This window comes from Pistacia vera, unplaced genomic scaffold, assembly GCF_008641045.1.
Source record: "Pistacia vera cultivar Batoury unplaced genomic scaffold, PisVer_v2 Contig661, whole genome shotgun sequence".
NCBI classification, from domain to species: domain Eukaryota; kingdom Viridiplantae; phylum Streptophyta; class Magnoliopsida; order Sapindales; family Anacardiaceae; genus Pistacia; species Pistacia vera.
Genome location: NW_022196514.1, coordinates 187,412 through 206,522, shown reverse-complemented (window position 1 = coordinate 206,522; position 19,111 = coordinate 187,412). Strand labels below are relative to the sequence as shown.

The window sequence follows — 19,111 nt, the reverse complement described above, 5'->3', positions numbered from 1 at the left end:
GTCGTCCGGAGCTCCTGGTCCTTCTCTCCGACCTCCTTGGAGAGTCTAACGGTTGTCCTTTGAAGCTCTTTTACTTCCTCCGCGCGTCGCTCAAGCTCCATCTTTTGGAAGTCCATTGTATGCATAGCGGCCGTCTTTTGGTTCAAGTATCTGTTCGCTACCTCAGCGGATAACGTTCTTTCCACTTCGACGTCCTCCAGGCTCTATTTGAGCTTCGCGATCTCCTCTTTCAGATCATTTTCCCCCTTTGCGGCTCTCAGCCAAGCCTTCTCCAGGGACATTCTCATGGCGAGCAGAGCTTGCGAACAAGAAATGAGTTAGAATGAAAATGGCGGACAAACTCTTCAAGAACAGTTCGTTCACCTTGTTTAGATGCTGAACCGACGTGGTCATCAGGTCAACATCGCCCGTATCGACGAACTCATCATATGACTCCGATAGTCCACACTCAAGTAGACAGTAGACTATCGGCTACAGGTATTTGGGCAGGTTCCCCAGCGCGTCCAGCACTGGTGTGTCTTTCGCCTTGTCGGCAGCAACCGTCTTGTCCGCGGGTTCCTTGCCCAACCTCCTTTCGATGTCCCGCCGCGACCTCAGGGGTTGATCACCCTTAGAGTCGGTCTCTGACTCGTCAACCTGAATCTGCTTCCTCTTCTTCGACCGCTAAGCCATTGTCTTCCGCCTCGGGCGAGCAGGCAATGGCTGAGCGACCTGTTCTGTCCTGGTCGTTTCTTCCTCAGGATGGGGCTGTGAAGGCACGGTAGTTCACACCGGTTCTGCCGCTATGGGGCGAGTAGCTTCGGCCGCCCTGGCCCTCCTCGATCGAGGGAAGTTAAATGGCGCTTGCCGGGGCGGCTCGGACTTTTTCTGAGGCATGGTCGCTGCATGCAAGTACGTTAGTAACTAAAGAAAAATTATTCTACGACCAGAAAGGAATCAGTCGGCCCAACTTACACTTTGGGGACTCTAAAGACGCGTTATTGCTGAAAAAACTGTACTTTCGCAAGTTCGCGGTTGTCACGAGCTTCCTCGCGTCCCGACTTTCTTCGTGGAGAACCCCAAAAGACACGATCCTGTCCGGGTTGGTGAGCAGGTCCAGGCTGGTCGACTTGTTAACTGCAAAAGAATGCAGGTCGTTAGAAAAAAGAAATGCACAGTTAATGAATCTAGCAAAAAGGAACCTACTTGGATCCTGAAAGCGGCAATAGCCATCGTAACAGAAGAAGAAAAACTTCATCTCGTAGGCCCTTGCATTGCTAGGATAGCTATGTATCCCTCCGGCAATGGTAAGTCGTCGGGACAAGTAATATGAGTCCTTGTCCTTACTCCTTTTGAGGAAATACGCGCAGCTGAGCTTTACCGCTGTTAGCTCGCCCAAGCCACTCTTGCGGCACGCGATGTACATCGCAACGGCGATGACATACACGTTTGGCGTTAACTGCATTGGTGCGATCCCGAAGTGATCCAGGACCGACCTAAAAAAAGGGTGGAAAGGAATCATCCCCCCACCCTTGAAAATCTCTTTGGAGATCGCAGCTAAACCATTAGAAGGATGCCGCGACGACGTCGAACTGTCTCTTTACCCTCTCGAACTCCTCTTGGGTGAGAACCGAGAAGACCTCAAGGGATGCGTCCGCGGGAACATCCCGCGAAGACGAGCTGGCTTCTTCCTTGGATCTGGACGCTGAGGGTTCCATTCCGCAGTCTGCAACACCGACAGACAGAAGGTCATTTTAGCCATCGTACGTTGCCCCATACGGCGGCATAGAACAAATTCCCTAAACCCTAGCAGTGACTCGAGCCGCCATTCACGGCTCGAACCCGACTCCAGCGTCATGTCTCTGATGAAACATCAGAAGACCCAACGCCATTGCACCACCATGAAAGCTTAAAAAAAAAAAAACAAAAAAAAAAAAAACCCTTACCTTTTGGGGCACGTGACCGTGGACAGTTCTTGCTTTGGGTATCGGAGAGATGCCAATCGGAAGAGAAAAGCTTCCGGTTTGTAAAGATTTTTCGCTCGAGGCAAAAGAGATTGTGGTGGCATCATCTGAAAAATTTGGGCTTTTATATGGACTATGAACCGGCGTTTACCACCCCTCGGAATCAAAATGACGCCTTTCTCTCTCTTCGCATTAAGTGTGCCCCACGCCGCATTTAATGCTATGATAAGAGTTGTCGTTTCGAGCGTGTCATGCAATTAATGCTTTGTCAAAGCAATAACGCATCAGCGCACAACGCATTTAATGCGCCTGGCAGATGCTTAACACGCGCAGAGCGCTCGTCAACGCAGAAACTACTTCATTAAATCTCCATCCATAAGGTACAGTAAGGAACACCTGATGAAGTCAGGTCGCTTAGGCGATGGCTGTCAGGTCGCTTAGGCGAGGGCCGTCAAATCGCTTGAGCGATGGCTGTTAGGTCATTTGGACGAGATTCGCGCGAGGTCGTGTTAGCAAAAGGCCCTATCCCGAGCTTCTTTCATTCAGGCCGGAATTGTCAGAACCTCTAGAAAACCTCCAATCGTGCCATGGCTTAGTTTCCAAGGTTCGATCCTCAAACCTTAAAAACTAGGGGACTTCTGTTATGCCTGGGAAATCAAGAGCTGACGTGGGAAATCACGTGATGGAGTGTGACCTGCTCCCGTCAGAGCGGTAAGCGCGCGCCAGACCTGCCAGATGCTGTGGAGATCCCACGTGTCCATTCCCTGCTCCAAATCGCGTGAAATCAGTATGGAAGGTGGGCAATATGACATAAAGCCGGATTTTGTCCTGACATTCACACCAACTGACGGATTTAATGATGATTACTTGCACTCATCTCACTATAAAAAGGAGAAGACCCCTTCATTGAGGGGATTCGGCCATTTCACACTCTGAATTAGCTACCCCTCTCTCTCTTGTATCTTTGCATTTACTTTTTACTAATCATTTTGTAAGTCAGTCTGCTGTTGCGACCTGACCCACAATATTAATACAACTATCAGTGGACGTAGGACCTGCTACCTTAGCATCTGAATCACTTTAAAAAGCTCTCACTACTACATTTACTACACTTTATCCATACTCACGTGTGCCTCATGGCCAACCAACATTACGTACGTGTCGTTTAGTTGGTGTTAAAATCACGCATCAACAGAAACCAACTCTCAAGTTTCCATTTGAGTGCTTCTTGTAGAGTTTTACCGACTTTGATGAAGTGATCACCAGACACTAATCAGTTTTAACATGTTTAAAGACTAAGAGGATTGAAAAACGGCTGCGTTTTCAGCTGTACGTCGTGCATATCATAAATTGGACACTGATAAGTAAGGAACAAGTAGGGAACACATGGCTGTAAACGTATGCCACTTTTTACCCTCTCAACTTTCTTCTTTCATCCCGACTTGTAGACTTTTAGCTCTGAAGTCCTCAAAGGCTCGCATCACTTGCTCAGCCAAACCACTATCGTCTTACATGGAAGCACGCGGAAAGTTTTTGGAATTCCCTCACGCTTCTGCACCTATCAGGGCTCTGATGTTTGATCTCGTATCGACGGTGGAAAATCGCCTTGACTCGCAGCTGTCCCCTTGCACTCTGCCACCTGATGTTCAGTATTTTGAGAACCAGAATGGGAACGCTCAAGCCTCTCTGCAAATCAGATCAGGCCTGAACTCCTCCTCGGTAATTCTGTTTCTTCTGTAATGTTTTTGGGTTTTTTTGGTTCAAAATTTCCCTAGCTGCATAATACATAATATCGCCACATTTAGAAAGTGCATGCAACATTTATTTATAATAATTGGATGCAAAAGCTATAGTATCCATAAGTTTTAATATCTTATAATTAGAATTTAGAGAAAACGTGAATTACATTTTGTTTGTGGAAAGAATCATATAGACGGTGTGTTGTTAGAAACAATGTTAGGAACTAAGTTAAGAAAAATTCTCTATTTGATCGATATCTATAGCCTATTGGGCTCAACAAAAAGGAGATTATACCGTGATAAGGACTTGAGTCTTGACTCTTGAGGGATTTCTTCAAGGATTTAAAAAATATTGAGTGCAGTGGTGTGATTAATTTAAGCTGCAAGTGTTATATGTCGGACTTGATTATTCCCTGGCCTTATACACCTAAGTTGCTGTATATCATTTTGATGTTGGGTGCTGTTAATCATAAACAACATTTTATGCCTTCAAAATCCTGTCTGTAACTTCCAAACTTTGTATTGAGTGACTAACGGCTGGTTCTACCTTCCATTGTTCTTCAAACAATTCAAGGCTAAATAGTAAATTTGGCAGCTGCAAGCTTGATTTATTTTGAATCTGAGTTTTGTGCTTCCTTCCACTTCTTCCATTTCCCATTTTCAATATTGCATGTGGGGTAGGTTTTGAATTTGTTTGGAGGATAATATATGGTCTTGCTAGCTCAACTCTGTTCGAACCAATCTTTTATTGGTTTTATGCTGGCTTTGGAGCTTTGATTGAACTGCCACTCTACATTCTTGTGATTGCTTTGGTGGTAGTTTCTTTGAGTAATTATTTTGCACTTACTGGCATCCTCTTGATATTTAGCATCATAAATAGAGGTTTAAATTCTTGTTTCCTCCCTTTTGTGGCATTTTTAGTAGCCTGGAGCTTGATGCATAATAATCTAAACGAGAAGATTGCTCTATTAATTGGTTGCCAAAGTAGAAGGAAGAAATCAAGATCAATTGGTTGGACTAGTTAGACTTTAGCTGCTTGCAGAGAACATGAAATGAAACCTGGAAATTTGTCATATTATTACCAAAATATTACCACAATTATTTGTTGGGTTTGAATGACAAGTTGACACTTATATGATGCTACTTCATCTTGGTCTAATTTTTTAACGTAATTTGCTTGTATGTCAGATTGATTTCATTCTGGGAAGTTGGATACACTGTGAATTGCCAACAGGAGCATTGAACATAACCAGCCTTTCAGCCTATCTGAACTCTTCTACTAATGCGCCAAATTTCTTAATTGAGCTTATACAGAGTAGCCCTACATCTTTAATTTTCATCCTTGATTTGCCTCCTCGAAAGGATCTTGTCCTAGATCCAGACTACCTTCACACTTTCTATGAAAGCACAAAGTTGGACACATATAGACAAATGCTTGAGAAAGTCCCCGAGGTTCGACCATACTTCTCGCCAACCCTCTACATACGTTGCGCCGTCTCTCCGACAGCAATTATGGTGCGTATAGAAACAGAGTCAGGAGAATCAGCACGCACTGAGGAGATTGTAAGAAGTTATGTCGATCCTGTTGCTAAGGAGCTGCTGGAAATATGGTTAAATCAATGTGCTTGTGCTGAAAGAGAAGTCGAGGAGACAGACAAAGCTTATTTGGAAAAGAGGGATAGCGTCAATAGGAGCAAGACCATTGAGATTGATCTAGCCTCAAGCTTCCCAAGATTATTTGGGCAAGAAGTAGCAGATCGAGTAATAGGAGAAATACGGAAGGTTTATACAGGCACATGAGGTGCTGAGGTGGGTAGTTAGGGGAAAGATAATATGGTTTCTGTTAATTATTTACCTTAAATTTGGAGTAAAATATATTATAATTCTCCCCCTTTTACATTTAAGTTGTTTGTCACAAGAATAGACAAACCTTAGAACCATTATTGAATGCACAGAATCTTCCAAAATTGAATTGGTTGATTGGATCAAGAGGCTTGTCTTCCTTCTAGAGATGATATTTTAATGGGAATAATTGACGTGTGTTTGGAAAAGGACAGCCTTTTAATAATAAATTATTGGCCCTCCCATTACGGGCTCAATCAAATATGAAGTGTATAAAGTTAAAAAAAAAAAAAAAAAAAAAAAAAAAAAAATCACAAACCCATTGCAAATCTCATGGATTTTTTTTTTTTTTACGTATAACTAATCTTCCTGAAAATTAAATTCTTGTTCCGCAGCTTGGTTTGCTGATAGTATTAAGCCCGTGAAATATTAAAAAACCCAAGAGACGAACTGCACTTATCCAAACTTTATTCAACTTCTGCACCTTGTTCGCTGAGAAATTAACACATAAATAACCGAAGAGAAAAACGAAGAAAGCAAAACGACGCGTAGTTAATCGTGTCAGATCAGTAAGCAGATGCAAACGAATGAATCAGTGCCCATTTATTTTGGTTTTGTAACATAATAATATTACGCTTTAATGTTTATATGATATGACATTTTTGTTTCAATCAAAATTATGATGACAACAATACTAATTGAAGTGGGTAATTAAATTATCTTCTCAAGGGGTGTTATTTTTTTATTATCAGGATACTCTAAATTCTGTTCCTGCTTTATTCTTAATTAATAACCATTTTAGACACAAATGTCTTCATATCTATCAAATAACAATTAGTCCAATTGTGCAAAATGACTTTTGTAACCCCATAAATTAATTTTTTGGACAAAATGCTCTCACAATACATATTACCATTTTACCCCTAAATAATTAAATTTTTGAACTGTTAATGACCTTATTATGAAAACTATTTACATGAATACTACCCAAAACACCCCAACCACCCAAGCTGATTGCCAATCACCACTGCCAATACTCGGAATGGTGCACAACCGACCAGATCTTATTGGTCATGCATTATTCCGACGACTGACAATCGTCTTGGGTGACTGAGGGTATTTTGTTAAATTTTAAATTTTTATTGTTGTTGGAGTGTTTTAGCCAAATTATCAAATGTAAGGGGTTAAAAACAATAATCTAAATAATAAAATAATAATATTTAAAAAGAAGGGCAATTTAGTAAATGATTCTCTCATAATTCTTTTATTCTTCCAACCAAACATATTAATTGTTTATACTTATCAATTTAACCAAACATATATAATGCAATATGCCCTTGAAGATTAAAGAGTAAATTTGTAATAAAATATAATAATAAATGGTACTTACTTAAAGGGTGGATGTACTTAGCAAAAATCTCATTTTTGTATTTTAAAAAAAAAAAAAAAAAAAAAAAACTATTTTTGTCTTTCACTTATATTCATTAAAATCTCTGGTATCCAACATTTTTCTTTCATTTCAATGATTAAGTCTATTGTTTTTATCATTCTTTTTTTCAATGACCAAATTTATTGTTTTGGGCAATTTTCCTTCTAATGATAAGATCTATTGTATGAGGTCAATAAATCATATTCCAGATTATGTTCTTATCTCAAAGCCTATTATAGTAGCATCCTCTCCACTTTTATGTTTTAACTTTTTTTTTTTTCTTTTAATTTTTTTCCTTTTGTAATTATCAATATAATCAAACTTTTTTTCATCCTATTTTCATGAATAATTAGAGAAAAATTTTATTATGGGGTAACTGCTAAACCCATTGGGTCTGTTGATGTGTGATTTTGACACTAACTATCTCATACATGCAAAGTGTTAAAAAGATCTTAGAAATTACACGTGAACAATTTTGAGAGTTGATTATGGAATATTGTTATCATAGTTGCATGCAAAGACTTAAAGTAAATGAGACAATGAGAGTTTTATAGTGGTTCAGATGCTTAAAGTGAATCCTACATCCACTGCTTTCTTTTATAAGAGTGAGATCTTGGTTATTGGCCAAGTTTACAAGAGGTCACGAACTGCGATCTAAGTTACAGGTGCTTGGTGTTCTAAGTGTTTTTAGAGAATATCAAACTAGTTTCTTTCCCATAGAGTGTCTTTACTATTTTCTTTGTTTAATTCAAAGTGTCTAATCCTGATTTTGTGAGGGAGAGCTGCCTATTTATAGCCGCTGAGCTCAAGGTAATGATTACATATCTGCAAGTGGGTTGGTGTAGTGCAAACCCTTCATGGCGTCTCATTGATTGATAACTTATGAAATATCTTTAAATTAAACGAGGCTTGGACAGGTGTGCAAACCAAATTCATTTACAGACAAAACTTAAGCCGATTGTGTTGTTGACAACTATATTCTTTCTGTCTTGGGCGACGTGACAGACTCAGGATGACGTAAAGTCTTCCTAAACTCTGATCGGTACTCGCGGACATCAACTTATGCCAGCCTTGATTTTTAGGCATAACAAGGTCCATAATAGGTTAAGGGTAGATTAAAGTAACCCATAATAATTGATTTTTTCTTTCACGGAATTGAGTATTTCTTCTTTCTTAAATAAGATAGAGTAATTCATCAAAAGAGATTTTGGAATTTTCTCTTTTTTTAATTATACTTAAATTCATAAATTGTTATATTTTATTTTTATTTGGATAAATAATTATAATTATCTAGTTTCTCTAATACATTTTGACACTTTTTTTCTATTGTTTCCACACGTTTTTTTTTTTTTTTCATTTTTAAAGTAAAAATAACTCTGTTTCCTTTATTGGTAATATTATAATTTTAATTTATCATTTGGGTTTAATTTTATAATAAATTTAAAAATAATAATAATAAAAATAAAATTCATCATTTTTACTAAATGGATTTTTTCTCTATCAACCGGACATGTTAGATTAAAAGCATAAATTTAAACATGAATTTATTCATGCAATCTCCACATTGAATCACAAAAACAAGACATAATCTCAATTAAATAATAATCCAGGATATACATATTAGTTTATCAAATATTGAATAAATAAAATTAAGGATTAGACAAACCTCAGAACCATTATTGAATGCACAGAATCTTCCAAAATTGAATTGGTTGATTGTGATCAAGAGGCTTGTCTTCCTTTCTAGAGATGATATTTTAATGGGAATAATTGATCGTGTGTTTGGAAACAGGACAGCCTTTTAATAATAAATTATTGGGCCCTCCCATTACGGGCGCAAATCAAATATGAAGTGTATAAAGTTAAAAAAAAAAAAAAAAAAAAAAAAAATTATCACAAAACCCATTGCAAAATCTCATTGGATTTTTTTTTTTTTTTACGTATAACTAATCTTCCTGAAAATTAAATTCTTGGTCCGCAGCTTGGTTTGCTGATAGTATTAAGCCCGTGAATATTAAAATAACCCAAGAGACGAACTGCAGCTTATCCAAACTTTATTCAACTTCTGCACCTTGTTTCGCTGAGAATATTACACATAAATAACCGAAGAGAAAAACGAGAAAGCAAAACGACGCAGTTAATTCGTGTCAGATCAGAAGCAGATGCAAAGGAACCAACTCTCAAGTTTCCATTTGAGTGCTTCTTGTAGAGTTTTACCGACTTTGAATGAATACAGACACTAATCAGCTTTAACATGTTTAAAGACTAAGAGGATTGAAAAACGGCTGCGTTTTCAGCTGTACGTCGTGCATATCATAAATTGGACACGATGAGTAAAGACCAAGTAGGAACACATGGCTGTAAACGTATGCCACTTTTTACCCTCTCAACTTTCTTCTTTCATCCCGACTTGTAGACTTTTAGCTCTAAGTCCTCAAAGGCTCGCATCACTTGCTCAGCCAAACACACTAGTCTCACATGGAAGCACGCGGAAAGTTTTTGGAATTCCCTCACGCTTCTGCACCTATCAGGGCTCTGATGTTTGATCTCGTATCGACGGTGGAAAATCGCCTTGACTCGCGGCTGTCCCTTGCACCTGCCACCTGATGTTCAGTATTTTGAGAACCAGAATGGGAACGCTCAAGCCTCTCTGCAAATCAGATCGGCCTGAACTCCTCCTCGGTAATTCTGTTCTTCTGTTATGTTTTTGGGTTTTTTTGGTTCAAAATTTCCCTAGCGCATAATACATAATATCGCCACATTTAGAAAGTGCATGCAACATTATTTATAATAATTGGATGCAAAAGCTATAGTATCCATAAGTTTATATCTTATAATTAGATTTAGAGAAAACGTGAATTACATTTTGTTTGTGAAAGAATCATATAGCGGTGTGTGTTAGAAACAATGTTAGGAACAAAGTTAAGAAAAATTCTTTATTTGATCGATATCTATAGCCTATTGGGCTCAACAAAAAGAGATTATACCGTGATAAGGACTTGAGTCTTGAGGGATTTCTTCAAGGATTTAAAAAATATTGAGTGCAGTGGTGTGATTAATTTAAGCTGCAAGTGTTATATGTCGGACTTGATTATTCCCTGGCCTTATACACCTAAGTTGCTGTATATGTTTTGATGTTGGGTGCTGTTAATCATAAACAACATTTTATGCCTTCAAAATCCTGTCTGAACTTCCAAACTTTGTATTGAGTGACTAACGGCTGGTTCTACCTTCCATTGTTCTTCAAACAATTCAAGGCTAAATAGAAATTTGCGCAGCAAGCTTGATTATTTTTAATTGAGTTTTGTGCTTCCTTCCACTTCTTCCATTTCCATTTCAATATTGCATGTGGGTAGGTTTTGAATTTGTTTGGAGGATAATATAGGTCTTGCTAGCTCAACCTGTTCGAACCAATTTTTTATGGTTTTATGCTGGCTTTGGAGCTTTGATTGAACTGCCACTCTACATTCTGTGATTGCTTTGGTGGTAGTTTCTTTGAGTAATTATTTTGCACTTACGCATCCCTTGATATTTAGCATCATAAATAGGGTTTAAATTCTTGTTTCCTCCTTTTGTGGCATTTTTAGTAGCCGGAGCTTGATGCATAATAATCTAAAGAGAAGATTGCTCTATTAATGGTTGCCAAGTAGAAGGAAGAATCAAGATCAATTGGTTGGACTGTTAGACTTTAGCTGCTTGCAGAAACATGAATGAAACCTGGAAATTTGTCATATTATTACCAAAATATTACCACAATTATTTGTGGGTTTGAATGACAAGTTGACACTTTTGATGCTACTTCATCTGGTCTAATTTTTTAACGTAATTTGCTTGTATGTCAGATTTGATTTCATTGGGAAGTTGGATACACTGTGAATTGCCAAAGGAGCATTGAACATAACCAGCCTTTCAGCCTATCTGAACTCTTACTAATGCGCCAAATTTCTTAATTGAGCTTATACAGAGTAGCCCTACATCTTAATTTTCATCCTTGATTTGCCTCCTCGAAGGATCTTGTCCTAGATCCAGACTACCTTCACACTTTCTAGAAAGCACAAAGTTGGACACATAAGACAAATGCTTGAGAAAGTCCCCGAGGTTCGACCATACTTCTCGCCACCCTCTATATACGTTGCGCCGTCTCTCCGACAGCAATTATGGTGCGTATAGAAACAGAGTGGAGAATCGCACGCACTGAGGAGATTGTAGAAGTTATGTCGATCCTGTTGCTAAGGAGCTGCTGGAAATAGGTTAAATCAATGTGCTGTGCTGAAGAGAAGTCGAGGAGCAGACAAAGCTTATTTGGAAAGAGGGATAGCGTCAATAGGAGCAAGACCATTGAGATTGATCTAGCCTAAGCTTCCCAAGATTATTTGGGCAAGAAGTAGCAGATCGAGTAATAGGAGAAATACGGAAGGTTTATACAGGCACATGAGTGCTGAGGGGGGTAGTTGGGGAAAGATAATATGGTTTCTGTTAATTATTTACCTTAAATTTGGAGTAAAATATATTATAATTCCCCCTTTTACATTAAGTTGTTTGTCACAAGAATTTACTTAGTTAAGTTTTATGATATTAATTTGACCAAAACCTAGTTTACATTGTTGTCACAACTTATTGAAGCGTTAGTATTCCTGCTAAAGCATTTAAAATACAAACCTTATTATTCGATGATCTTCAGCGGCAATGTGGCTGCAAAAAGTCTTGAGGTGATGGTAGATACATGGATTCTGGACAATGCAAGAATGATGATGAGATGGTTGGTGGCGTGGTTGTCACTGCTAAATTGAGTTTTTTTTTTTTTTTTGGCTCTTACCCCGATGATCCTTTAATGTACTTGATACTTCATCAATTCAGTTATATATCTTTCTTTTTGGTGTTTAAACCCATCTTGCAAGTAATCAAAAGCCTTCAGTATAGATTGTTTTTGTAGAAAGGCTGTAGCTCTCTTTCAGGAATCATATAGAGAATATTAAAACAAATAAAACAATCTTTCTTTTGGTGTTTTAAACATTTTGAGTGAATCGCATTACATTGTGGTTGTGTCTTTAGAGGACTGGATATTTTTATTTGTGAGTTGTAACTGTAGTGATATCATATAATATGGGTGAATAGTGTATTACCTGGATTGAAAATGAAATCTGAGTTTAGTTCTTAAATGATTAGATATGAACAATACAACAAAGACGAAGGTAAAATCATTCAACGAGAAAAATGAACAAGACTCGTGTTGTACAAAATAAGCATGTTGAGTAGCAATGTTCAACTTGGCTTTCAGTCCAATGGATCAGCACAACGGACCCAAGAATAAAGAGACAATCTGATAAAAAAAAAATAAGCTGGTGAGTCCACTAGCTTAAATCTAAATCTATTTCAATTAAGAATTTGTTTGGATTGATTTTGATGCTGTAATATATTATTTTTTTGTGAGCGGGGGTATCGGGCTAGTTTAGCGTTACCTAATAATCTCTTGGGATCTAAATTGACAACCAGTAAATCCTCTCAGTATCACCCATCAACAACCCATGTGGATATTCTTTGATTTTTCATTATCGAATATAATGGGTATATTTATCATTAAATTGATGTAACAAAACGTTTTTAATTTACATTGTTATAACATAAATTCAACTTGAACCAATAACTGACCCGGTCCAACTATATTATATTGACTTATCTCTAGCCCATAAGGCCGAGCTTAGTTTCTTGAGAGAGATCGAGAAACCACCAGACCCAGTTTTAAAATGCTTTTCCACTTTTCCCCCATATTTCCTATTAAAGTTGAGCTGAGAGAAGAAAAAGTTGGTAAAATTGACTCTAGTATTGGATTCGTTTCCTTTTCTGAGAGGTATCCTGTAAAACGCGTTGCGATCTCATCGCCCAAAACAATGGTGGTGCGTTTTATTCATCCGAAACTAAATTTTGATTCATGTTTGGTTGATGAGTCTGAGTTCACGTTCTAATTCTCTGATTTCTTTCTTACTGTTGCAATTTATTAAATTCTTTCTAATATTTGTTAGTAATGTTTATTGAATTAGGTTTTTTATTATTGATCTATTGAAAAAAAAAAAAAAAAACTAATTGAATTTGTGTAAATTATGATCCGAGGATTTGAATTTCTGCATGAATGACTATTAGAGCTTGGTTTTTAATAGTTTACGAAGCATTATTTAGTTTTGTAGCTTCTGGAAGTTTTATGAGTTTGTTGGTTGTAAAAGCACGAATCAACCAAGTTTGTTGGTTGTAAAAGCACAAAGCAACTTAGTTGAGTTCTTTGTTATGTGTTATGGCCCTTTATATGTACTCTTTAGACTTATGCTTTTGTTGGCCAGGATGTTTTTTGTTGGGAGTTTTTTTTTTTATGCTTGAACAGATGAACTTCCTTATTCTTGCGATTTTTAGGGAAGCTTTATGTTCTATGATAGAATGTTTTGGAGATTATACACTAGTCAAATTTATGGAAGGAGATTTATCCTTGTGCATATTTTTATTTATTGGACATATGAAATATTTTCAGAGTACTTTATTTATCAAATTGATGGCTTACTTTAGTCTTACTGTGAATGCCATAAAGTTGGATCTTATTCTTTAAATTTTATGTTGTTTATTTTGATAAATTTCCGATTACCATCCCAGGCAAGTCTTTATGAGGGGCATCTAGGAAAGAAAAACAAGGGCCGTCATCATGGGTTAACACAGCAGAAGAAGCAAGAGATTAAGGAAGCATTTGAGCTATTTGACACAGATGGCTCAGGTATGGTAACTTATTATTCTATGTCTTTCATAATATGTTTGAAACTTTATGATTGTTTTGTCCAGGCACTATTGATGCCAAGAGCTGAATGTTGCCATGAGGTGTGTATATACTATATAACATATGCTTAGAATTTTTAAAGCTGATTAATCATCAAGTAGTAGAACTAAAATTTTCTCATGGCAGGGCTCTTGGTTTTGAGATGACTGAAGAGGTAATTCTATATCATAAATTATTTTCTGTTTTAACTGTTCATCTTCCCAATTAGACCTCTGTTCCTCCTAGCACGGCAGTAATGGTGGGATTTGTCCTTGTGTTTAGAATTGTAGCCTACAGACTTCTGCTTGACTGACATATTATTCTTCTGTGCCATTACAGCAAATCAATCAATGATTGCAGATGTTGACAAGGATGGAAGTGGTGCAATAGATTGATGAATTTGTGCATATGATGACAGCTAAAATGTGTGAAAGAGACTCTAAGGAAGAGCTCTGAAAGCATTCCAGATCATTGACCAAGATAACAATGTAAATTTCTGTTAGTTTAGACCTTGAGTTTCCTACTTTGTATATAATTACTGATTCTTCAATGTGGCATGCAGGGAAAGATATCAGTTGAAGACATTAGGGAATTGCAAAGGATCTGGGTGAGAACTTCACTGAACGAGAGATAAAGGAGATGGTGAGGAAGCAGACAAAGACCGTAAGTTAGCCTCCATTTTTTAACCATTACTTTGTGATTTTTGCTTTCAACTTTGTCTAAATGACCTGGCTCATTAAGATTGTTTACTCTCTAATTTTTAGCCAAACCACCATGTAAGGTTTCCTTTAATCTATTAATGTGCTCTTAAGATTCTTATTTAACTTTGTGTAATCTGGCCATTTAAGAAGAGTTGCCTCTGGGTCAGATCGAAGGGAATGTATGAGTATATATATATATATATATATTGGTGCCATTTAAGAAGAGTTGCCTCGGGTCAGATCAAAGGGACATGACATGATACTCATATTATAGTGACAATTTAATACCTGATTTACAATTTTTGGTGACCATTCTGTTTCTGAAAGTTTGACTTGTCGGCTGATGCAGTTAGATAAACAGTTGGTGAAGTATTGTTAGTGTGAGGCAATTTCGGAAAGACCATTAGCTGTGATGGTTAAATATAATATAACCCTTTCAATTTATTTATTAAATTGAGTCATGCTAGGGTCATAACTGAAGATTGATGAAAAGTTATTTTATCAATATTTCCTTTTTTTTTTTTTCGTCCATAGAATTTAGATTTTGAAATTTTTGCTAAAGTATGATTCGGACCTAGATTGATCTGTTCTTTTTCTTCTTTTTTACTATAACAATGTTTCTCTGTGATAATAGAAAGGATGGAGAAGGATTAAATTTGAGAATGTTAGTCTACACTCTATCTCCAGTCTTCTCTTATGTCTTTTCCCCCTATTTTCCCTCTCAGTCTCACCCTCTTCTATCTTCTGGTTAAACATTGCATTTTTACATCTCGCAAATACAAGTGTTTCAATTCTTATTGCCATCGAGATCCATCTGATCGTCGATTTCTGATACAACTGTATTTTTCTGCTATTGAACACCAGCAGTAACATACTTGTTGAACTACAGTATGGTTTAGCCTGATTACTTAATGGTTTGCTTGTCTAAAGGTGCATTTGCAGTGTTTTTGGTACTGCCTAAATTGCTTCTAGATATCAAAAGCACTTTTATGCTTATTTTGTGGTTTTTGGCTGCAAGAGACGAAAACACTTTTTTTAAGCAATAATGCTAAATGTACATAGTTGGGATCCCAACTTTGTATCTCAAATCATGTGGCAATTGGTTTGGCAACATCTTTATAATTCTAGGATGATGAGATAAGTCAGTTAACTTACCAAATCAACTATCATACAGGTCGGGATACAAAGCTGTGATCCCAAAGTGTTATCCTTCTTGAAACTAAAGAAGTTATTACTTGCACTAATAGCTGCACTACTTCATGAGGATAGAGAAAAACTTGGGAGTGTCTTAAGAAGCCATGTGCCCTTTTGTAAACAAGTTTGGTATTTTTTAGAAGCATAGGAGGTACTATAGAGCAAAAGCAGTTCCTATCAAGCACTCCTAAATGCACTCATAGAGAGTTTCTAGTTGGAAATCCTTAAGTGGTGGCTAGTTAAAGCCAGAGGCCTCACTAGTGCCGTGACTCATTCGCTTGAATAATATCTGAATGTGATGCTGGTTCATAGTTTGGGAATTGTTGGCCAAAGCCTTCTCAACCAATTGGTACTGGAAATTATGTGTGTTCTGTAGGCTCTCTAGTTATCTCAATCGGTGCAAAAATTCTGGACTGGCTGGACAAACATGTTTTCTTTCATTTTCATCACAAAGCAAATTTCGCTGACGCGATTTTCTGATCATTGTTTTTCATTTTATTATCAAGTCTTGTGAATTTTGAAATATCCATGTGGTCGTAGTACTAAATTGCTTAACATGGATGTGATTTTGTTGAAATATGTAGATGATGGAGAAGTGAGTGTTGATGAGTTTATGAGGATGATGAGGAGAACTACATACGGGTACTAGAGCCTCTGCAGAATGTTGGAGAAAGGATTGTGCCGTAGCTGTAGTATATTTGTATAAATTAAAAAAAAAAAAAAAATGTGCTCTAGACAAATTGTTTTTTCTTTAGTGGTTTGACTTTTATTCTGTGGCAAATTTTTTATCATTAATTATAATGCTTGGAGTTGGACATTATTGAAGGGTAACCTACGGTAATATATTAAGGGTGAGTTTGAGATTGTGGTAACTTTTCTCATAATCACTTATTTTTTAAGCAATGATCTAATTTATATTTGATAAACGCATTTTAAAAGTGATTATGAAACAATCTACTTCTTTCATAATATATTTTATTGAAGGATTTTAAAAGCATGTATTTCTAGTTTTTAGAAATTCAAAATCAGCTTCAAGATATGTCAATTACTGAAATGCCCCAGAATAAACATAAATTCTATTTTTAGCGAGTACAAATTATAATTTTTGTATAAATAATTTTTAAAATTAGATTATTGAAATAATAAAATAATGTTATAAATATAATAAGTAAAGTATAATTTACACTATTTTTGTAAATATTATGATGTGGCATAGGTTATAATCATATAAATTTTATTATAATATTAAAAATTAAAAATAATTAAAAATTTGTGTGATTGTGATATATGTAGGTTATGGTGTAATGAAAATTATGTAAAAAAGTGATGTAAGTGTACCATTACTAGTAAGTAAATTGGTTGTTGAAGTTGTCGCCTTGGTGAAGTGGTCGGAAAACTTTTTTATGGTAAGTGTAATTATGCCTCTGACACTATTGTGATCACCAGTCGGGTAATCTATGCAATGGTATCGGCAGTTTGTTCAAATGAAGCAGCGATTTGTTGTAGAAGTTTTGCAAAGTTTTGTCGAAATTCTTCGGCTTGTTGACGTGTGATGCTGGATTATTTTGGCAAACTGTCGGCATCAGCGAGTAGATTGTCGGTCGGTGGTCTCAATGATCTTGGTGGTATGATGTCACTCGTTGAAAAAATCTTTCCGGTGACAATGGCTAGAATCTTGCCAGTTTTTGGATTTTTTATTTTTTTAAGAAATTAAATTTAATATATTTAAATAATAACTCAAAAAATTATTTAAAAAAATCTATTTTTGCTTTTTTGCATTAATTATATCTTATATCCTAAAATCTAAAGTAGTTTTAAAATTAAATAAAACAAACAGTTGATAAATTATTTTTAAAGTTAGTTTATAAGTGATTACGATGAGAAGCTATAATAATCCCAAACTAACTTAATGTAATTTTCACAATTATTGTAGGATTAATTATTAACATAAGTAAAGAAATAAGGTTCAATTACGATGCCTATGCCATTTGAGAACAATTTTGACATGAATAATATTGTATTTGTACCTCCAAGTGACATATCATTGAAGTTTAATTGATAATTTGACGTGTGATGATAAGATTTTTAAAGTATATGATACATTAAAATTAATGAATGTCAGCATCTTTTGGATCACAAATACGGGGCACCTGATGTGTTTTTTTTTATTTTTTTTTATTTTCCTTTGATCGGAGATACCAAGACCAAGTTACTTATATTTTAAGTAAATATAGTGACCACCTTACCATCAAACCAAGGATAATTCTATTATAACCCTGAGTGGTTGGCTTAACAGTCAAAAATATTTATTTTATTCATTAATTTTTTAGGTTCGAATCACCTTACAGTTATCTATTATATTTATGACTTATCTTGAAATATTAAGTTTATAAGATATTCAACGGACTTCGAAGATTAAATGAGGTACGCGTAAACTAACATTAGACCTCTGTTCCTCCTAGCACGGCAGTAATGGTGGTGATTTGTCCTTTTGTTTAATTGTAGCCTACAGACTTCTTGCTTGACTGACATATTATTCTTCTGTGCCATTACAGCAAATCAATCAAATGATTGCAGATGTTGACAAGGATGGAATGGTGCAATAGATTTTGATGAATTTGTGCATATGATGACAGCTAAATTGGTGAAAGAGACTCTAAGGAAGAGCTCATGAAAGCATTCCAGATCATTGACCAAGATAACAATGTAAATTTCTGTTAGTTTAGACCTTGAGTTTCCTACTTTGTATATAATTACTGATTCTTCAATGTTGGCATGCAGGGAAAGATACAGTTGAAGACATTAAGGGAATTGCAAAGGATCTGTGAGAACTTCACTGAACGAGGATAAAGGAGATGTTGAGGAAGCAGACAAAGACCGTAATTAGCCTCCTATTTTAAACCATTACTTCTGTGATTTTTGCTTTCAACTTTGTCTTAAATGACCTGGCTCATTAAGATTGTTTACTTCTTAATTTTTAGCCAAACCACACATGTAAGGTTTCCTTTTAATCTATTTAATGTGCTCTTAAGATTCTTATTTAACTTTGTGTAATCTGGCCATTTAAGAAGTTGCTCTGGGTCAGATCGAAGGGACATGTATGTAATATATATATATATATATTGGTGCATTTTAAGAAGAGTTGCCTCTGGGTCAATCAAAGGGACATGACATGATACTCATATATATATAATATATATATTGGTGCCATTAAAGTGTTTCCTTTGGGTCAGATCAAAGGTGACTGATACTCATATTATATGACAATTTAATACCTGATTTACAATTTTTGGTGACCATTCGTTTCAGAAAGTTTGACTTTCGGCTGATGCAGTTAGATAAACAGTTGGTGAAGTATTGTTAGTGTGAGGCAATTTCGGAAAGACCATTAGCTGTGATGGTTAAAATAATATATCAACCCTTTCAATTTATTTATTACAAATTGAGTCATGCTAGGGTCATAACATGAA

The 19,111-nt window shown here is 36.2% G+C and overlaps 1 protein-coding gene and 2 pseudogenes across 1 annotated transcript; all 3 read left to right on the top strand.

Annotated features, from left to right (window-relative positions):
- Positions 1–3,328: 3,328 nt before the first annotated feature.
- Positions 3,329–5,598, top strand: LOC116112407 (red chlorophyll catabolite reductase, chloroplastic). The gene is made up of 2 exons (XM_031398541.1): positions 3,329–3,662; positions 4,871–5,598. The coding sequence occupies exons 1-2, from the start codon at positions 3,330–3,332 to the stop codon at positions 5,480–5,482; spliced, it is 945 nt and encodes a 314-aa protein (XP_031254401.1). The 5' UTR covers position 3,329; the 3' UTR covers positions 5,483–5,598.
- A 3,833-nt stretch (positions 5,599–9,431) lies between these two features.
- LOC116112444 lies at positions 9,432–11,388 on the top strand (annotated as a pseudogene).
- Positions 11,389–13,550: 2,162 nt separating this feature from the next.
- On the top strand, positions 13,551–16,513 carry LOC116112443 (annotated as a pseudogene).
- The last annotated feature ends 2,598 nt before the right edge of the window (positions 16,514–19,111 follow it).

What these genes read in the sequence shown, in the direction of transcription:
- LOC116112407 (XM_031398541.1), top strand. Translation starts at nt 3,330, where the DNA reads ATGGCTGTAAACGTATGCCACTTTTTACCCTCTCAACTTTCTTCTTTC. An exon ending in CAGGCCTGAACTCCTCCTCG is followed by an intron (nt 3,663 to 4,870) that starts GTAATTCTGTTT and finishes CTTGTATGTCAG; the next exon opens with ATTGATTTCATTCTGGGAAG.